Genomic DNA, 21085 nt, shown 5'->3' on the forward strand with positions numbered 1-21085 from the left:
GATCCCAAGTATGAAGATGCCACTACTTTATGTATCCAATCACTATATTGTAATAGTTGTTAATTTCTATACTATTTAGATCTACAATTGTAATAAGGGGCAAATTGTAAACTAGCTGGCCTACTCTCTTCTATAAGAGGGTAGGTCTGGGAGGTTGAGAAGTAGCTAATAGAAACCCTATTTTTCTTAAGCATTACTTCTGTCTTGGATTATCTTAGTGAGTGCAAGCAAAGCTTCCTTTAGCCTTGCACCGCGAGCTCTCTCCCCATCCTTCTTCCTCTATCGTCATGGCACCCTAGATATCCCGACACTTGCTCATTAAGATAGACCAATTATAAAGAGAAAAAAGTAAGTTGTGTAACATTATAACATTGAGTTAAATGTGGTCTACCAATTAGATTCGCAGGTACCCTTTACTCATAATAAAAGCAATAACCAATTAAAAGGATGAGATGTCGGCTAGAGGGTGTGAATAGTCATTTCAAAAACTATTGCTCATTATAGGATTGTAGGAATGTGGAATTAAACTAGCGTTTATTTTACAAGCAGAAAATCTAAATATGCTAGTTTTAACTAAGTGCAACAACAACTCAAGCTAAGCAAGATAGGCACATGATATAAGTAACACAAGTGATAGCAAGATATAAGTACTTCAAGCACGATAGCTATCACAAGGAAAGTAAACTCGGGTATAGATATAATCGAGGCACACGGAGATGAAGATGTATTCTCGTGTTCCCTCACACGAAGTGAGGTATGTCAAGTTGGAGAGATGCGGGCTACCACGAAGGTCTCCTGAACGACACAAGAGCTCACTGATGGGGTTCGTTGCATAGAAAATAAAAAATTTCCTACCGCAAAGACGAATAAATCCAAGATCTAATCTATGGAACACCCAAGATCTAATCTACAAGATCGGAGCAACGAGATTGATACGAGACTAACCCTCGAAGATTTTTAAAGCCTACGAGATTAGATCTCATTGTTGGTGTAGACGATCGTCCCCGGTGCTGCAATCCGGCAGCACCTCCGTACTCGGTCGCGCGTACGGTGTCGATGAAGCCCTTCCTCTCCCCGTTCCAGCGGCCAGCGGAGGTGTGGTAGATCTACTCCAAGTTCCAGCAGCATGACGGCGTGGTGGTGGTGGAGGAAGAAAAGCTACAGGGCATCGCCAAGCCGGAAGAGAGGAGGCGGCCAGGGTTGTGGTGAAGGGACAAGTGGCCGGCCACCCCCTCCCCTCTTTATATAGGGGGCCAGGTCGGTGGGGTGGCCCCATTTCCCATCTAGGGTTAGGGGGGCGGCGGCCAAGTGGGGGGAAGAGGAATTTCTTCCCCCCAAGTTGATCCCCCTAGGGTTTTGGGGAAACCCTAGGGGTTTGGCCGGATGGGCCTTGAGGGGCATGTGCCCCTGGCCCATTAGGCTAGGGAGCACCCCCTCGGCCCATGCTAGGCCTCCTAGGGTCGTGGGCCCACTGGTGGGACCCCCGGAACCTTCTAGAACCTTCCCGGTCATCCACCGAAAAAATCCCGAACTTTTCCGAAACCTAGAAATCAACTTCCCTTATATGAATCTTCTTCTCCGGACTATTCCGGACCTCCTCGTGACGTCCTGGATCCCATCCGAGACTCCGAACAAACTTCGTCTCCATACCATATTCAAATCTACTTATGCGACATCGAACCTTAAGCGCGTCACCCTACGGTTCGCGAACTATGCAGACATGGTCGAGACTCCTCTCCGAGCAATAACCAATAGCAGGATCTGGAGATCCATAATGGCTCCCACATATTCAACGATGACTTAGTGATCGATTGAACCATTTACATACGATGCCAATTTCCTTTGTCACGCGATATTTTACTTGTCCGAGGTTCGATCATCGGTATCTCCATACCTTGTTCAACCTCGTTACCGACAAGTACTCTTTACTCGTACCGTGGTATGTCATCTCTTATGATCCAATCATATGCTTGCAAGCTAATCAGACGACATTCCACCGAGAGGGCCCAGAGTATATCTATCCATCATCAGGATGGACAAATCCCACTATTGATCCATATGCTTCAACTCACACTTTCCGAATACTTAATCCCATCTTTATAACCACCCATTTACGCAATGGCGTTTGATGTAATCAAAGTACCCTTCCGGTGTAAGTGATTTGCATGATCTCATGGTCAAAGGACTTGGCAACTATGTATCGAAAGCTTATAGCAAATTGAACTTAATGACTTGATCTTATGCTACGCTCATTTGGGTGTGTGTCCATTATATCATTCACCTAATGACACAACCTTGTTATTAATAACATCCAATGTTCATGATCATGAAACCATGATCATCCATTAATCAACAAGCTAGTTATACAAGAGGCTTACTAGGGACTCCTTGTTGTTTACATAACACACATGTATCAATGTTTCGGTTAATACAATTATAGCATGGGATGTAAACATTTATCATGAACACTAAGATATAACAATAACTAATTTATTATTGCCTCTTGGGCATATCTCCAACACTCACCTTCTTCTCGAAGCCAATACTACGAAGGACAAATGTCCTTTCCTTATGGATACCTTTTCCTCCACTACGGAGATGGCAAGCTCCACAACCACTTCACAAGCTCCACGAAGGAGAAGCCCGGACCGCTTCACAATCGTTCACGGAGAGGTCACCGGATAACCAACCACCAAGCCAACTAGGAGGTTTCCCTCCAAGAGTAACAAGCTCACGGTCTCTCACTCGAACTAATCGTAATGGAGAGCTCAACACTATGCAAGGATGCAAAGCAGGAACACCAAAGGTGGTCAAATCATTCACACTAAAATCACACCAAAACAACAAGTGGTAGGGAGGAATTAGAGATGAAGAACAAAGGTGGAAATCAACAAATGACTACAAGATCTATATCTAATGGATTCCCCTCACTTAGAGGAGGATTTGGTTGGTGGAGATTGTAGATCTAGATCCCCACTTCCAAAAACCCTCAAGAAGATGCAAGAATCATAGGAGGGAAGGAAGAGGAAGCAAGTTATTCAAAGTTAAACAATGAAGTATGAGAGAGAGCAAATAGAATGGTTTACCTTACCTCCTTAAGGAGGAAAAAGGCTATTTACAGTCCAAGGGACAAAACTAGCCGCTTGGGGAGTTTCCTGCGAGTCAGTCTAGCAGGAATTCAACAGTGTCGAGCCATACGCCGGACCAACCGACGGTCAGGCCAGCGGGCCGGCACGTGCGCCGCACAAAACTAGCGTAGCTCCGGCTCGTGGGCCGGACTAACCAACAACAACTGGACTGCAGCCGAAATGGCATACAATATAGGGTTCTGACGGTCACCTGCGTGGCGCCCGACCGATCAATCCGACGTAGGGACTGGTCCTGTTGGTTTGGCCACCGGTTTCGCTAGAAATCCATCAAACATTGTTTTCTCGGAAGAACTAAACTTTCAGAGAGTTCCCGAACTCCGGTTAAGATGAATTTTTTTGTTGGAAATATAATGATGAACAAAAACCCAACAAATTTTGTTGGAAATATTAGGAATCATCATAGGATATTTTTACACAATTTTAGAAGTGAAACCTCTCCAAACTAAGAACTAGTAAAAACGTCAAAACCCAAAAATGCAATAGAAGATGCATACGATTTCCTTTTTCGATGAGCTTGGACTTTTTGTAAAGGTAGCAACAAGCTCAAGAACCTCACATATAGAAACACCAAGAGGCAACACAAATAAGTGGATGAAAAGTACACCAAGGATTGAGCTCCCTAAGATGATGTGATCAAGTTACCCAATCGAAAACCCTTCTCTGATAGTGCGGCTATCTATCCTATAATCCAGTCTCCAACAACAACCTTGAGACCGGTAAAAGAAAAAACTAGCAAGGCCATACCTTTACCTTGCGCATCTCACTTGACCTTCATGATAACGCTCCAAACTTCATTCAAGTGGAATGCCTCACTTGAATATTGTTGCTTCGTGAAGAATCGCAATTGCTCCCCCATACACCACTATATATGGGAAAGCTTCATTGAAGCACATCTTCACAGGTCCATTATCACCAAATGGGCGGCAAGCTACAAGCACATGATCTTCTCGAGATGCTTATCTTGAATTTGCCCTTCTCAACCTTGATGACCATCACCACCTGATGTCATCCTCACATCGGCTATATGAGATTTTGCTTTTCATGCATGCCCATGAAAAGATACCTAACCCACATAGAAAGCACAAATACACATATATGATGGGTTAGCTCATGAAGCATAATTGGCAAGGCTTACCATTCACAAGATCACATGATCCAAAGTGGTACTATATGAGATTTTGTGTATTTTGGCAATTAATGACAATTATTATGGACTAATTTTTTCATTGAGTTTATATGAAGAAATATTACATATGTATTTATTTTAATTTTTGTGTTGACCAATGAATTCAACATTCACTCTTAGTCTTGGTCAACCTTCTATCTCTCCATGCTCTTTTTTCCTTCCTCTTAAGTCGATGATCTTGATGCCAATACCCAAGGTATATATTTATCTTCATGGCATCCACACTTGAATCCAAAAAATGAACTAAAATAAATACATATGTAATATTTCTTCATATAAACTCAATGAAAACAGTCCATAATAATTGTCATTAATTGCCAAAATACACAAAGGGGAAATGTACCCTTACACCAATGAACATAAAAATATAGGTTAAGTTCTTTTTATTTCTTTACCCTTTCCAAAAACTCTCATAGCAATTTTAATTTGTAATTTCATTGTTTTCGCAGTTATAAATTATAACATGTGACATGTATGCTCGTGATGGTCTTTATTCATGTGCATAGACGAAGTTCAAAGGAAAAAAACTAGAAAAATGCTCCAAGTTCATAGATTTCCTCATAGTGGTCAACAAAGTTTGAAGATTTGTGTAGCAAGATTTGTGTTGGTGTAGAGGGGTGCATGGGGCATCCCCAAGCTTATGGTTTGAAAATTTCTTGGATGAATCTTAAATTTTTTTGGCTTCATTTCCTGTGGTAAAACTTCACTGCAAAAACTTCTCCCACTATATTTTGCATGGGTAAGTGGCAATTAAATAGATAGCATGCCGTGAATAAACACCAAGATATATTTGGTGCTGATATGTCCAGAAAGTTGTTTTTTTAATGTAGGTTTACCTCCAGCCTCTACATCAAAATGGTGCACACAACTTTTTTATTAAAATTATTCAATGAAACCTTACAAGAAAAATAAAAATATCAAACTGAAACTGCCTCACTAATGATAGTTGTCGCAACACCAACAAGCTAAATGAAGGGGGTGTCTGTGTCGGGGCCTCATGCCGAACCTCCCTACGTACATTATCAGAATACCGGAAGCCTCACCAAAAACTCCCAACGGCGAGTAGGGAGCACAAACCGATCCAGTAGACCATGAACATACACCATTGCATACGCTCGACAAGTCGGTGCCACCAACTTCCATCGACCCATCTTCAGGAAGGATCAAGTCATTGACCTTTCCAGGTCTGCCATCGATGCCACCACGGCACCAGACAGTGCCACCACCTTGCGCTCATCCATTGTCACACGCCGACCATCGAGACTCCTCTGCACCATACCGTCGAGACACGCCTCCGTCGACGCGGTAGATGAAACACCGCCCCACCAGCATTTCCCTCCAGGTATCACATGTTCCAAAACAATGCCCCCAGAGGGTGAGCGACATAAAAAGTGTCGCCATCATCCGATCCGGGAGACCCAGATCTAGAGTTTCCCTTGGAACATCTAGCGGGAGGCGGGAGATACACATCCATGACACCTTCAACAAGGTAACGATGTTTGAGGACGATGGCATCGTCGGCCACGACGTGGTCGGAGCCCAGCTCTCACCGGTTGCCCGCCTCACAAACCCATGAACTGCAACCCAAGGGCCAAGCCACATGAAAGGATGATGTCTCCATGTAGCCACTGCGCCGCCTCATAAGAGCCACGCCGTGACGCGGCGGTTGCGCCACGCCCAGGCACTAGGGCAATGTCCCCGCCGCCACCGGCCGGCTAGGCTTTGCCTAGCCGAGCCCAGGCGACGGAGGAAGCGAAGGGGAAAAGAGGAGAAGCGATGGTGCCAGCGGGATTAGGGTCCCCTCGGTTGCCCCATAAGAGCAACGCGAGAGGAGATCCTCTTATTCTGGATAAGTTGCTTAAGTGACTAACAACAAAAATAACACCATAAGAACCATAAACAATCAAATGGGAACTCGAAAAGAGGCATTTAAGTAACTAAAGGCAGAATTTGTCAAAAACAAATAGCTGTAGCAACATGATTTTTGAAACACCACTTACAAGAATCTGAACAACTATTTGCATGCTGAGGAGAAAAATATGCATTTATAATAAATTTTACAACTATTTCATGTTATGTGAATTTTCGGGGAATTTTTCTTGTAGACAACAACATGAAGAAGACTTCAACTCAAACAGCTGTAAACATCTCTTAATATCGAAATGGGTTGAATTGGCACATTATTTCTACAACCTAAAATTCAAACAAAAACAAACCTCAAAAGCTACATCAAACTCTAAGAAAGCAATCGGGTTGCCTCCCGCAAAGTGTTTTTTTATAACCATATAGTTATTCGGGAGGGGCTTGTGTATAGGGAGCAATGATTGATTTTAATTTCTCCCTCCCTTTTACTTGAAAGTGCTCCATCACTAAGTACCAGGGTCCCATGGTGTGCTCAAATGAATAAGAATAATAATTAAAGTAAAACATGATAAAGAGCAACACAAGGCATTAACCAATAACAACGAAGTCTAATTTTCTGCATTGAAATCTTATATATGAATGAATCATAGTAAATATGAGTATACCAATCCATATTATCATGTCGTACTTGCAACTTAAAATTATTGGAAACATAATCCGGGTACTTATCATCTCCTCTTTCATACTAGTTGCAAGCGTTAGAGGAAATTTCATCCTTACGTTAATTAGTAACAATCATTAAACATGCATGATCATCAACAAACGTAGGACCATCATCAAGACCATTACCATATACAATATTCAAAGAATACTCTTCATTGCCAACAAAGACATCATTGGGAGCAAAAAAATCTTCCATAGACATATCACATTAAAATATTAGCATACAATGAATCTCTTTTAATCGGAGTTACATTACTATTAGGATTATCTTCATTAGACCCTAAACTATTTTATACCCATTTATCATATGAATTAACACAAAAAAGCATGCATAATAATATATTCATCAAGTATGGGTTTATCATCATGGAGAACATCATTATGTGCGCGTCTTTTTACCAACCCATGGCACAAGTATTAATGTTTGCACAAAGAAGATGATATAAGATTTAGCATAGAACATGTACAAACCATACTCCTCATCATATTTAAAATCATTTGTTGGGACAACCAAATCACTCATAGGCATATCATCATCAGATTCATCACTATAGTAACAGGTTCCATCAATAGGCCCATGCATAATAATAGAGTATTTAATTAGTTTTAGAGTTACAATCATACTTTGATGTTGAAGGTGGAGGGTCCAACACACCCTTAAGATTAGATGGGCCCATATCTTCTTTATTTTGTTCTTCCATTCCCTCCTCCTCTTGTCGGTGCGAGCATCCCCAAGCTTATGTCTTTATAATCTTCTTCCCGCAAAACATTAGTGATCTCCATGGCATTTTCAACATGATTTGTTTCATCCAAAGCATTAGTACAAAATGAATATTCAAGCTTTTGATATACATAAGCAATGACTCATTGATAAACTTAACAACAACATAACTCATTTGTATGGTATTTGTGTTTACCAATTTTATGGGTTTTGTGTAAGATGCAAACCTCAAAATGAACTAAAGTAAATGCAAACCTGAAAGGTACAAGAAGACCTACAACAAATCAAACTTATAGTGCACATCTCCAAATTAGATAATTGCAAGGTACAAAACAAGCTGAAATAAGTTAGTCCAAAGAAGAATAAAAGCTTTAGCAATATGCTCCTTGGCAGCGGTGAAAGAAAAGTACTTGATAACCCCAAGTGTAGGGGGATTGATGTAGCATCTCTAAATGTGGAAGTATGGAAGTATTGAACCACACGAGCAAGATGTAAAGCAATTTATTCCTTCAAACTTGAGGGTCACAATTTTAGTATCTATGCACTAAACATTTAAACAAGCAAATGGTGATAGTTTGTTTTCAACTTCAAGTTTAAGGCAACCAAAGTATTTCTATACTTTCGGTTTTAACTAAAACTAAATGCATAATACAAAGTTTCTTATTTATATGTGTAAAATATGTCAGATTAAAAAATTATGAAAAGATCTTTTAAATTTACCTTCTTAATAGGGAACTCGATCCCGCCCCAAACCCGATGGGATGGGGATAGGGAAAAAGTCTTCCCAATAACTAAATGGGGATGAGGATGAGAAGGCACTCCCCGGTAGAGAGCATACCCTTTGAGATCCCTATATGCCCTTATGCATGCCCTTGCGAACAATGAGTTTGCTGTTATATGGATGTTGTTGCAACATATACTCACGAGTCACAATAATTTTGGTTTACAATAGAATATGTATAGACAAATCATTGTGTAGATTGTTTTATAGTACCTCTGTCTATAAATAGTTATTTTTAGATTTGCTAAAGTTTAGATGTATGTAGACTTATGGATAGAGGTACCCATAATGTTTTGGCACATGAAAAGCATATGCTTCCTTTATTTTAGAATGCATCTTAGACACACTTGAAATCTCAAGAAATTTAAAACAAAAATTTGCACGTACATCTTCACATGCTACGTGCTCAGAAAGTTGTTTCATGAAAAATCGATTTATCATGTGACACGTGTAAAACGATAAAATTATGTACTAAAAATAAGACTTTTCACAAGATATATATTTTTCTTTTTTTTACATAGACCACAAGAATTATCTTTTTCGTGAAATTTAAAGAACACACATATTTTTATGAAGATGTACATGTAAAATATTTTATCAAAAAACTTGATACTTTAAAATATTTTATTTTCTAGAGGAATTATATGCACTGGGGGCCAAATTGAGTTTCTAGACACAGGGAGTGTTATTTTCCACACTGTAGATGTCATGAAGAATTTCTCTACAGGCTACGGGTGTACATGTTCTTATCCAAGTTCGTGTGCCAACACAGCATGCCATCAGATGGACACTCCCGTGTAAAACACTTTCGAGATCAGTATCCACTCGAACTTGCGTGCAGGAGTGTTCCTCCGTGAGTATACAGACAGACAGACAGGCACATCCTCTGACACAAACTGCTCACTCCACTCCCCATCATCATCCGCCGGAGATGCTCGGCAGATTGGCCGCGCGGCGGCTCCGTCCAATCAGGACACCGGTTACTGCGGTTACTGCTGCTATCTACCACTCCTCGGCGGCGGTCCGCTCCCACGGAGGAGGCTCCTCCTCTGTCCTCCCCGACGGCCTCGATCGGAGCTCCGACGCCTACGCTCGCAACGCCGACGCCGTCGGCGGCCTCCTCTCGGACCTGCGCTCCCGCGTCGTACAGGTGCGTGCGTGCGTGCCGACTGCCTCTCGCATCCCTTACACCTTCCCCTGCTCAAGACATGGAGTGTTCCTCCTGCAGGTGTTGGGCGGCGGAGGCGCGGGGGCGGTGAAGCGGAACGCGGGGCGGGGCAAGCTACTCCCCAGGGAGCGCATCGACCGCCTGCTCGACCCCGGGGCCTCCTTCCTAGAGCTATCTCAGGTCGGTCATTAGTGAATCCCCTTAATCCTTGCTTTGATCAGTTGATCACTTGATCAAGCGACGGCCCGAAGTAAAATGTACTCCCTCCGTTCCGATTAAATCGACGCGCCGTTGTGAAGGACGCTAGCATGTTTGAGCTGGTCTCCGCGTCGATTAAAAAAGTCCAGAGGTAGTATGTTGGTATACTTATCCATTGTCGCTATTAGTGAGAGCGTGAAACTCAGTGTTGCCGAATTGCATCAGGCTATCATTTCCTAATCAAATACTGCCCTATAAACTTTTGCTGAAGTATGAACAGTGAAAGACATCCGCCCCTGGAATTGGAATAGGGCCTCCTTGCGCATGCCTTATGAGCTTTGTGCTAAAACAAATATGGCCGTGAAAACTTTACTACCTACAGTTTCCATTTGAGAAATGGGAGTGAGCTTTCCACCTCGCGGCTCTCCAAAATGCATATGAGTTATACCTAACTCATCTGGCCAGGTTTACTTGGTATCAGCTTGATATTAATCTATTTCCCATTACCCAAAAACATATTTGATCGGAATGCTGTTGTCTTCCAACACACATCGGCCAACTGCTCCTAACTATTCAGACATGCCGATATCTGATAGGATGCCTCAGAATAAAACAAATGCTATCATAGTTGTCCATCTTGTTCTGGTCTATCAGCTGTTGATGATACTTTTTTACAATAAAGCTTGCAGGATCTGATGTTTATGAGGAAGCATTACCATCAGCGGGTATAATTACTGGCATAGGTCCTGTCCATGGAAGATTATGTATGTTTGTGGCCAATGACCCAACTACAAAGGGGGGTACATACTATCCTATTACTGTCAAAAAGCATCTGCGGGCACAGGAAATAGCTTCTGAATGTAAATTGCCTTGCATTTATCTTGTTGACAGTGGAGGTGTTAATCTTCCCAAGCAAGCGGAAGTTTTCCCTGATCGTGATAATTTTGGTCGAATATTCTTCAATCAAGCTAAGATGTCTGCAGATGGTATTCCTCAGATTGCAGTAGTGCTAGGTTCTTGTACTGCTGGTGGTGCGTATATTCCTGCAATGGCTGATGAAAGTATAATTGTTAAGGGAAATGGAACAATATTTCTAGCCGGTCCACCCCTTGTAAAGGTTAGTATTTTCTGCATATAATTTTGACATGTATCTAAATTACGTGTCCAACTCTAGAGGGCCAATTCTGTAGGCTGCTACAGGGGAGGAGATATCTGCTGAGGACCTTGGTGGAGCATCAGTGCATTGTAAAGTATCAGGAGTCTCTGATCACTTCGCACAAGGTACATTTTAATATATAGTACCGTATAATATGACTCATATCTAAAAGATCAGTTATGGAGTCATATTATACGGTACTATATTTTAACTCTCAAAATATGCATTTTTGTCAGGTTTAGTGTATGAGTTCTGCTTCTTTCTGTTTCTTTTTTCATTTCTATTAACAAGTACATTATTAAACGGAGTTTCTGAACACTGTATGTGGTAGAGACTAGGGTTCTACCGGGTTTAGGGCGGAGGTTGTAAGGGTGGAAGTGAGGGCGGAGAGGTTGGGAAGCTCGGCGCCGGCGGCTGGGCGCCGTCGCGGAGGAAGAAGGAGGCGGCTAGGGTTGGTGCGGCGGAGGCTAGGGTTCTCCCGTCTCCCTTCAGGAGACGAGACAGTAATGATACTGAATTATTGTCTGATTAATCTTGAAGGGATACAAGTGTTTATATAGGAGGACGGCCTCCTCGAAACCCTAATTTACTTGGGCTAAGCCCCTAATTTACTTGGGCTAAGCCCATAACTAGCCACTAGTGGGCTTCCTACGTGTATAGGTCAGACCGACCATAACATCTCTCCCCGCCTTCTCAAACAGCTCGTCCTCGAGCTGAACTTCTGGAAACTGCTGGCGGAGATCTTCAAGCTTCTCCCAAGTCGCCTCGTCCTCGGCAGGCCGGTCCAATGCACCAAGACGTGCCAAACACCACGGCGCTGCTGGGCCTTCAACACGCGAGCCACACTCGCCGGGCGGGCTCTAGACGCCCATCCGAAGTAGGTGGAAGAGCTGGTGGTGCGAAGGAGGGTCGCCCGGTAGGCCTTCGGGAGGCCGACGTTGAAGACGTCGTGGAGGCGCGAGCCCGGCAGCAACTCAAGGCGGTAGGCGAGCGTGCCGATGCGCTCCGGCACACGGAAAGGACCAGCGTAACGAGGTCCCAACTTGCGCCCGGAGCGTGGGTCCAAGGACTGGGTCGTCCGGTGAAGAAGGCGTAGCTGGACAATCGCCCACCGCGAACTCCGCCTCGCGATGGTGTGCATCATAGTATTTCTGGCCAACCGCCGAGCTCGAAGAAGTCGCCGGCGTGCCTCGGCCCGGTATCTCGTCGCGGTACGCAGCAGTCATCCGCCGTCTCGGTGCGGGCCGTGCCGCCCGTATAGGGAAGCATCGCCGGTGGTGGCCTCCCGTAGACCACCTCAAAGGGAGTAGCGTGCGGCGCGGAGTGGTAGGACGTGTTGTAGCGATGTTCGGCCCACGCCGACGGTCCACCCAAGCTCGTGGACGATCCCCGGTGATGCGGCGCAGTACATGGCGATGATCTTGTTGACGACCTCGGGCGGCCGTCCGTCCGAGGATGAAACGCCGTACTCATGCGGAGCTTCACGCCCGCCAACCCAAAGGTCCCTCCGTACGTGACCGAGAACCCAGGATCATGATCACTGACGATGGAGGATGGAAACCCGTGGAGCCGAACGATGCCGTCGAAGAAAGCGCGTGCCACAGACGCCGCCGTATAGGGATGGCCGAGGGCGATGAAGTGCGCATACTTGGAGAAGCGGTCAACCACCGTGAGGATGACGGACTTGCCGCCAACCTTCGGCAGCCCCTCAATGAAGTCCATCGAGATGTCCGCCCACACAGGACGGCACGTCCGATGGTTGTAGCAAGCTGCCGGACGGAGCGTCTCCGTCTTGTTCCGCCGGCATGTGACACACGCCCGCACCCGCCTCGCACCGTGGCGCCATCCCCCGGAATGTAAAAATCAGCGCGGAGACGGTGCAGGGTCTTCTGGGCGCCCTCGTGACCTGCAGAATGCGCCAAGGACAAGGCCTGGTGGCGCAGGTCTCCATGATCCGGCACGAAGATGCGGCGGCCATGGAGGAGTAGTCCCTTGTCCAGGCGCCAGAGCGCGGCCAGCTCGCCGTCGGCCAGGCGGCGCGCGGTCGCGCATCCGCAGCCGTGGCGATAGCGCGGCGAACCTCGTCGATGAAGGCGAAAGATGGCCCGGAGTGGATGCGAGAGGGCTGCACCGACCGTGGGTGCGTCCGCGGCATCGTCAACGTCTCGGCGGGACAGGCGTCGCTGCGGCGTGTTGAGGCGGCCGGGCGGTACTCGACGGTGAAGTCGAAGCCGAAGAGCTTGCCGATCCACCGGTGTTGCGGCACGGTGGAAAGGCGCGATCCGAGAAGAACTTTAGGTCGTAGTGGTCCGTGCGCACACGGAATGTCCGGCCCCAAAGATACGCTCGCCGCGCGCACCGCACTGGACCAGCCCGATCGGCTCGCGCTCATATGCGGCGAGCTTGTGGTGGCGCGCGGCGAAGGGCGGCGAAGAAGGCGAGTGGACCCTCGCCCTGGTGAAGGACGGCGCCGAAGCCGATGCCGAGGCGTCGCAGTCCACCACGAACGGCTCGTCGAAGTCCGGCATCGAAGAACGGGACCCGTCGTGAGTGCCGCCGCAGGCGGCGAGGCCGTGGCCGCCTCCTCGTCCCAGAGAAAGCGTCGCGGCGAAGCGAGCGCGTGAGGGTGCGGCGATGAGACCGAAGTCCTGGATGTAGCGCCGGTAATATCCGGCGAGGCCCAAAATCCGCGAAGAGCTCGTGGCGGACCGGGGGCGTTGGCCAAGCGGCGACGGCGGCGACCTTGTCCGCGTCCATCGCGACACCGTCGGCGGAGATGACGTGGCCCAAGTATGCGACGGAGGTCGTGCCAAACGAGCACTTCGAGCGCTTGAGGTGAAGACGATGCGCTCGCGGCTCGTTGAAGATGATGGCCACGTCTTTGCGGCAGTGCTCCGCCCGGGATGCGCTGTAGATCAAAATATCATCAAAGAAAACAAGCACAAAGCGGCGTAAGTAGGGGCTGAGCACGTCGTTCATCGTAGCCTGGAAGGTCGCCGGCGCATTGGAGAGGCCGAACGGCATCACCAAAAACTCGTAGTGGCCATGGTGAGTGCGGAACGCCGTCTTGGCGATGTCGTCCGGTGCATGCGCACGATGATAGCCCGAGCGCAAGTCGAGCTTGGTGAAAAGCGCGCGCCATGCGGCTCATCCAGAGCTCATCCACGACGGGGATGGGGAACTTGTCCTTGGACGTGACCGTGTTGAGGGCGGCGAAGTCGATGCGAAACGCCACGTGCCGTCGGTCTTGCGCACCGGGAGCACGGGGCGCGAGAATGGTGACGTCGAGATCCGTATGATGCCCTGTGCTAGCATGACCGCCACACGGCGCTCGAGCTCGTCCTTCGCGGTGGGGGTACCGTGCGGCCGCACGGCTACGGGTGCCGTGTTCGGCGGCGGTGGATGCGGTGGTCACGGGGTCGCGAGGGAGGAGGCCCTGCGGCTCGTCGAAGAGGTCGCCGTCTTCTTTGCGCAGGGCGGCCGGAGCGGATGCGCCTCGTCTAGCGCGGCGGCCATCGGGTGTAGGCTGCGGGGATGTGCCGGTGCTGCCCACGCCCATCCGGTGAACACGGCGGCCGCCCTCGCGCCGAGAAGATGAGGGACAGCACGTCGAGGTCCCACGGGATGGGGCCTAAGGTGCTCAGAAGTCGAGGCCGAGGATGAAGTCGTAGCAGCCCAAGTCGATGCCGACGCAGCCGATGGAGAACGGCTCGTCGCCTACGAGCACGGGAACTGTCGCGCCACGCCCGGGCACGTAAGACGATCCCCGTTGGCGACGGTGACGCCGTACTTCTCCGATCCCGCCGCCGGAGAGCGAGGCGGCGCATGGCGGTGTTGGACGGGAAGTTGTGCGTGGAGCCCGTGTCCACCCGGCGCGATGAGACGCTCCCCTTGATCGTCACCGGAAGCGACATCGTCTTTGCCGTTTTGATGCCCGCCATAGCATGGAGAGACACGACGAAGGCGGACGCGTCGGACCGGCGCGTAGGTCGTGACACCGGCCTCGGTGACGGTGGCGGCCGCGAGCTCGGCGGTGAGGGCCTCAACGTCGGCGTCGTCGACGGTCTCCAAGTAGAAGAGGCGGGCGCACGTGTGGCCCGCCGCATACTTCTCGTCGCGGTTGAAGCACGGCCCACGGCGGCGCCGCTCAGGCTGCTCCACGGCCGTCGGCCGTTTGAAGGGCGAGTTGGCGCGGGAGGGCTGCGGGCGCGGCGGCCGGTGCGGGCGTGGCGGGGCGGTGGGCGTCGGAGCGGGGCGGGCGCGGGACGAGCGCCGCCACGCCGCGCGTAGACCCGCCGCATGGCGAGGGCGCGCTGCTCGTAGGCTCGTGCGTAGTACATGGCCGTCTGCGAGGTCCGTCGGCTCGCGCATCTCGACGTCGACGCGGATGTAGCTCGGGAGGCCGCCGACGAAGAGATCGGCGCGCCGGCATGCCGAGACGCCGGGGCATGGCACGTGAGCGCCTGAAAGCGGTCGGCGAAGTCCTGGACCGTGGTGGTGAAGGCGAGGCGTCCCGGCTCGGCGAGGCGGGCGCCACGGAGGGTCGGCCCAAACCGGCGGAGGCACATGTCGCGGAAACGCTCCCAAGGCGGCATCCCGCCCTCGTCTGCTCGAGGGTGTAGTACCAAGTCTGCGCGGCGCCCGTAGGTGATAGGAGGCGATCCATGTGCGGTCGGTGCCGAGCGTCCGCGCCCCCGAAAAAGCTGCTCACACCGGTTCGACGATTCGGGGGTCGGTGGCGCCGTCGTAGGTGGCGAACTCCGGCTTCGTGAAGCGGGCGGCTGCGGTGCCACGGGCGGGACCGCGGGGTGTACGCACAGCGGCTTGGGTTGACGGACGTGCTTGCGGCGAAGGGCCCCGCAAACCCGCCGGGACCGCCAGGCGATGGGCGGGCGGCCGGACCGTCGTCCGCGGCGCGATGGGTGTAGACGGGCGCCGCGTCGGTCCACGTGGGAATCGGCGAGGGCGACGGCGGCCACCACGCGGGCCGGCCGGCGGCGTGGCGGCGGCGAACGGCGGACGGTGGGGCGGCGGGTGCTGGCCGGCCCTGATCTCCGCGAGCTCGAAGTGGATGGCGCGGAGGCTGTCGGCGAGGTCCGCCAAAGTAGCGGGCAGGAGGTCGAGGCCCGTGGGGGCGGCGGCGGCCTGGTCTCCGTTGGCGGCGGCCCCCTGCAGCGCGTGGGCGCCGGTCATGGCGGCGGAAGTGATGTTGGTGGCGGCGGTGGACGTGGCGGCGATGGTGTCGACGGGGGGGCTGTTGGAACCCATGAGACCTAGGCAATCTGATACCAAAGTGGTAGAGACTAGGGTTCTACCGGGTTTAGGGCGGAGGTTGTAAGGGTGGAAGTGAGGGCGGAGAGGTTGGGAAGCTCGGCGCCGGTGGCTGGGCGCCGTCGCGGAGGAAGAAGGAGGCGGCTAGGGTTGGTGCGGCGGGGGCTAGGGTTCTCCCGTCTCCCTTCAGGAGACGAGACAGTAATGATACTGAATTATTGTCTGATTAATCTTGAAGGGATACAAGTGTTTATATAGGAGGACGGCCTCCTCGAAACCCTAATTTACTTGGGTTAAGCCCCTAATTTACTTGGGCTAAGCCCATAACTAGCCACTAGTGGGCTTCCTACGTGTATAGGTCAGACCGACCATAACAGTATGGTTCCTAATTTGTTTCATTGCATATTATTTCCAGAACCTGATACTTTGCATGTCGTTTTCACTCATTAACCTTCGCTTATCTTAAACCACAGATGGTCTCCCTATATATCATTTTGTTTCTGGACATATAAGCTGTGACGTCTTAGTAATTTTTTGCACTGTAACTTGAATAGATGAACTTCATGGACTTGCACTGGGGAGAAACATTGTGAAGAACCTTCACCTGGCCGCTAAAGTAACAAATGTACAAAATTCTGTTTGTGATTATCAAGAACCGTTGTATGATGTACAGGAACTTCGCTCGATTGCACCATCTGATATGAAACAATCTTTTGATATTCGCTCAGTAATAGCTCGTATAGTTGACGGAAGTGAGTTTGATGAATTCAAAAAACTGTACGGAACAGTAAGGATTTCTCTTATACTCGAATATCCTTTTGTATTCTGTACCTTGTGCACTGTCCAACTTAAATTTGTTTTACTTTACTTTATGCAGACACTAGTGACTGGTTTTGCAAGGATATGTGGACAGCCAGTTGGCATTATTGGAAACAATGGCATTTTATTTACTGAGTCAGCACTAAAGGGTTCCCACTTCATTGAGTTGTGTGCTCAACGCAATATTCCTTTGATATTCCTACAAAATATTACTGGATTTATGGTATGCCATCTTATTTACTCTTCAGTTCGTGCCTTCATTTCTGTTCCTGATGAATAGTTTCACATCTGTTATGGAAGGGCAAGTTACCTAGTTTGAAACTGAGGACGTCCCTCGCCTCACAAGTTTGCTATTGAGTATGAAAGGACCCTTTATGATCCAACATTTAGTATCATAGCCTGGTTCCAACATCATGGACACTAGTGTTTGAAGGACTAATGGACGTCCCTGAGGGGTCATCCATTTATTGTGAACTGGCGTGTGAGCCCGAGAGACCATCAATGTACAATGAAAGAGTGTTGTATGACCCTTCAAGGAGACAAAATGAGTGAAAGGAGATTGTTGGAATGGTCTGGCATTGGCTGTAGAAAGGAAAGGGACCTATGTAAAAGTGAGAGTCCCTAACCTCACAAGCTGGTTCCTGGGGATGAGAAAGTCTTTTACAGTCGAACAATACGAACTGCAAACGTACTAAATAGGATGTTGTTAAGATCTTGTGCACATATTCAGGGATGCTTAAACATAGAAATTCGTTTAATTTTGAATTACGAGGCTTCTAACACTTTCAGTGCCAATGTTTCATAGGTTGGTTCGAAATCTGAAGCAAGTGGAATTGCGAAAGCTGGAGCAAAAATGGTCATGGCAGTTTCCTGTGCCAAGGTCAAAACCTTCCTATAGTTTCCCATCCTTGCTCTTTTTTTACGAAAGTAGTGAGCGAGTGATGCTTTATCCACACAATTTGGCAGGTCGGATAGGACATAGCATGGATGTATTGTTGATAAAACGGTCAATTTATTTCAGCTATTAGTTATGATTTTTCGGTTTTACCTTCAAATTTTGTTGAAGGTGTGTAACATATGCCTAGTCATGTCATTCTTAGCTACATGTAATGTTTGATGGGACGTGACTCCCAGTAAAATCTTTGTTAGTTTCCTGCCATTTCTAGAGGTTTTACGGTTGTTTTTTAACCGTGTGATGTGTGTGACATGGACAGTGAGTAGCATTTTGACAAGCTGAGCGAATAACCAGTAAGGTCTCATATTAACCATCCATATGTGTTGACATAAATGTCCCACCCATTGAAGAACAGTCATGCTTTTGCAATATTGAGCTGCCAATACCCTATTTTGATGACCTGTAAAGAACACCAGACCTTACACCTGTATAACTTTCCAATAATATATATCTACTGTATCTGCACAGGTTCCTAAAATTACTGTAATTGTCGGTGGGAGTTTTGGTGCTGGAAATTATGGAATGTGTGGACGTGCATATAGCCCGAATTTTTTGTTCATGTGGCCAACTGCTAGGATATCTGTTATGGGTGGCATCCAGGTAAGACATTTGGACCTGTTATTGACTTTATAAACTGTTTACACTTTTTACTCAAATCCAAAGATGTTTGAAAGCATCTCAGATGTTGCTCAAATCCAAAGAAAAATAGCCAGCATGCTGTCAATACTTTTAGACTTCACTGAAAAATAGTGTCAGCACAAAAGTTCTTAAACTGAAAACTGTAGGGGAGGCGCTGGCAGTAACTGAAAAACAGTGTCTGCACAAAAGTTTATAAACTGAAAACTGTAGGGGAGGCGCCGGTAGTAAAAGTGTCTGCAATTGTTGTTTCTTAGAAACTTCTCTTCGGGTGCAACCAGGAAAACTAAAGCAGAACGGCAGAATAAATTTTCATGTATTTACCTGACATTGGCCTCCTCATTCTTCAATTCATGTAGGTTTGTAAGTGAATAACAATAGAAAATAAAAATATATAGGTTGTACATTTTTCTGTAACTAAAGCATTAATCTTACTTTGTGGCTATGGTATCTTGGCCCGTAAATTTTAGGGAGAATGCTTACGCGAAAGAAAAATATTTGTAACTATAGAGTGGGTTTGTTTTCTGCATCGTATGTTAGAGATACACTGTACTCAACTAAGGTGCGCAAAATCAGGAAGTTGAGTGCAGCGTATCCCTAACATACGATGCAGAAAACACTGTACACAACTAAACTGCATAAAAATTAGTGGACAAGTAGCCATGAAGGTGGAAGAACCACTTTTTTCAATAAAATGTAAACAGAGCCCTAACGTCCAGCAGAAGATCCCTAAGTGCTGATGTGTTCGCCGCAGATATCTATCCTCTTGATCTTGTCCCCAGAGTCATGGTGATCTGTTTATAGATATTGTACCTGATAATATATATACTACCTGCCATTGAATGATCAAACAAGATCCAAGCTACAACAGGTCTTATTATTATTTCTTTCTCTCAAACCTTTTCAGGCAGCCGGTGTTCTTGCTCAAATCGAGAACAACAAGAAAAGGCAAGGAGTGGAGGTATAGTGCATTATTTATTTGATTTAGAAAGCAAAAGACAAATGGGGTGCTAAAAATGATTAGATGTGCATAGCTACTTTTTAATTACATATTTTTGGTTATAAAATGGCTATCTTAGACAAACAAATAATAGCTTTAACAAAATGAGATGTGTCCTCATAGGAGGATATTAGCTACAAATTGGTCAACGAGTTCCTTCCTATTTAAAGTATGAAAAAGAGTTGCAGAAAGATTAGATGCTGGTTGAAGACTGAGACTTTTTGTTCTTATACAGTGGACCAAGGACGAGGAAGAAGCCTTCAAAGCCAAAGTTGTCGAGGCTTACGACAAAGAAGGAAGCCCCTATTACTCCACCGCTAGGCTTTGGGATGACGGGATCATAGACCCTGCGGATACCAGACGGGTTTTAAGCCTCTGTCTTTCTGCTTCAGCCAAGCCAGTTCCAGAAGACACGAAATATGGCGTGTTCCGAATGTAAATCATGTGTCGCACACATCCCTTAACCCCTGTATAGTAAAACTTGCTTTAATGTTTTGAATAATATGAACCGAAAACAAAAAATGCTTTGAATGTTCATTTTGCTACCACAATTTCTCCGGCCCTGCTATTTGTAGTCTACTCTGTCTATGTTCCCCTAGTCTCATCTGTCTACCACTTTGGTGCCCACTGCTGATATAAATTTCACTTTGATACATGCTGGTACTCGAGAGGCAGATTTGGTTTCTTGCTGAATGCTTGCCTTATGCCCTTATCAGGCCTTGTTTGGTCCTAGAATTTTGTAGGATAATCCCCTAAACCTCTTCTTATTGCTAAAAGCTTGTTTGGTACTAAAGTATAATAGGGCTAGTTTCATCTTCACTTATCTCCACTTTTCTCTAAATCTTCAATCCTCAATACTCCCTCGGTCTCTAAATATGTCAAACTTTGTAAAGTTAGATCGATTATATAACATAAATTGTTACTATCTACGACAAAATATATATAATATAAAAATATATTTACATCATGATTCTAATAGTATTTATTTCATATTATAAAAGTCATTATATGTTATCGTAAAGTTGGTCAAATTTTACAAAGTTTAATTTTCACGCAAAATTATGTGTAACATAAATTGGGAAGGAGGGTGTACTCTACCCTACCTAGTGAACCGGGAATGTGTTTTGTGGGAATTGAGTGAATGTAGGGATTTTATCCAATACTCAAAAAAAATTATCCTTACTAATTCTCAAAACCTCTAGTATCTCAACATGCGGTCCTTTGAAAAAAACATTTCATCCTTGGTCGCTCCCCTCGGGCGACGCAGGGGCGACCGCCACCACCCCCACTCCTTTCGGTCTCCCTTTCGCTCTCATCCTCCGTCTCCGTCGGCAAGAGATGTCGGGCAAAGCCTAGGCGGTGCCGGCAGCGGCGGACCTCCCCTACCCGCTCGTGGTGTCGGTTGTGCGGGGCAGTGCTCGAGGAGGCGGTGCACTGCTGAAGCTCAGGAAAGCCCGAC

General features: G+C 47.3%; 1 protein-coding gene and 1 pseudogene across 1 annotated transcript; one reads left to right on the forward strand and one right to left on the reverse strand.

The window, feature by feature from the left end:
• Positions 1–9271: 9271 nt before the first annotated feature.
• Positions 9272–20163, forward strand: LOC127318658 (methylcrotonoyl-CoA carboxylase beta chain, mitochondrial). The gene is made up of 10 exons (XM_051349135.2): positions 9272–9573; positions 9652–9771; positions 10472–10906; positions 10980–11070; positions 16771–17003; positions 17094–17258; positions 17841–17915; positions 18459–18590; positions 19534–19587; positions 19862–20163. The coding sequence occupies exons 1-10, from the start codon at positions 9355–9357 to the stop codon at positions 20063–20065; spliced, it is 1728 nt and encodes a 575-aa protein (XP_051205095.1). The 5' UTR covers positions 9272–9354; the 3' UTR covers positions 20066–20163.
• On the reverse strand, positions 11419–14504 carry LOC139833071 (uncharacterized; annotated as a pseudogene).
• Positions 20164–21085: the final 922 nt, after the last annotated feature.

This window comes from Lolium perenne, chromosome 7, assembly GCF_019359855.2.
Source record: "Lolium perenne isolate Kyuss_39 chromosome 7, Kyuss_2.0, whole genome shotgun sequence".
Classification (NCBI taxonomy): Eukaryota; Viridiplantae; Streptophyta; class Magnoliopsida; order Poales; family Poaceae; genus Lolium; species Lolium perenne.

Excerpts from the sequence above, each read along its gene's own strand:
- LOC127318658 (XM_051349135.2), top strand. The coding sequence starts at position 9,355 with ATGCTCGGCAGATTGGCCGCGCGGCGGCTCCGTCCAATCAGGACACCG. Across the intron at positions 10,907-10,979 it reads CCGGTCCACCCCTTGTAAAG|GCTGCTACAGGGGAGGAGAT; the intron begins GTTAGTATTTTC and ends CCAATTCTGTAG. Across the intron at positions 17,004-17,093 it reads TCAAAAAACTGTACGGAACA|ACACTAGTGACTGGTTTTGC; the intron begins GTAAGGATTTCT and ends TACTTTATGCAG.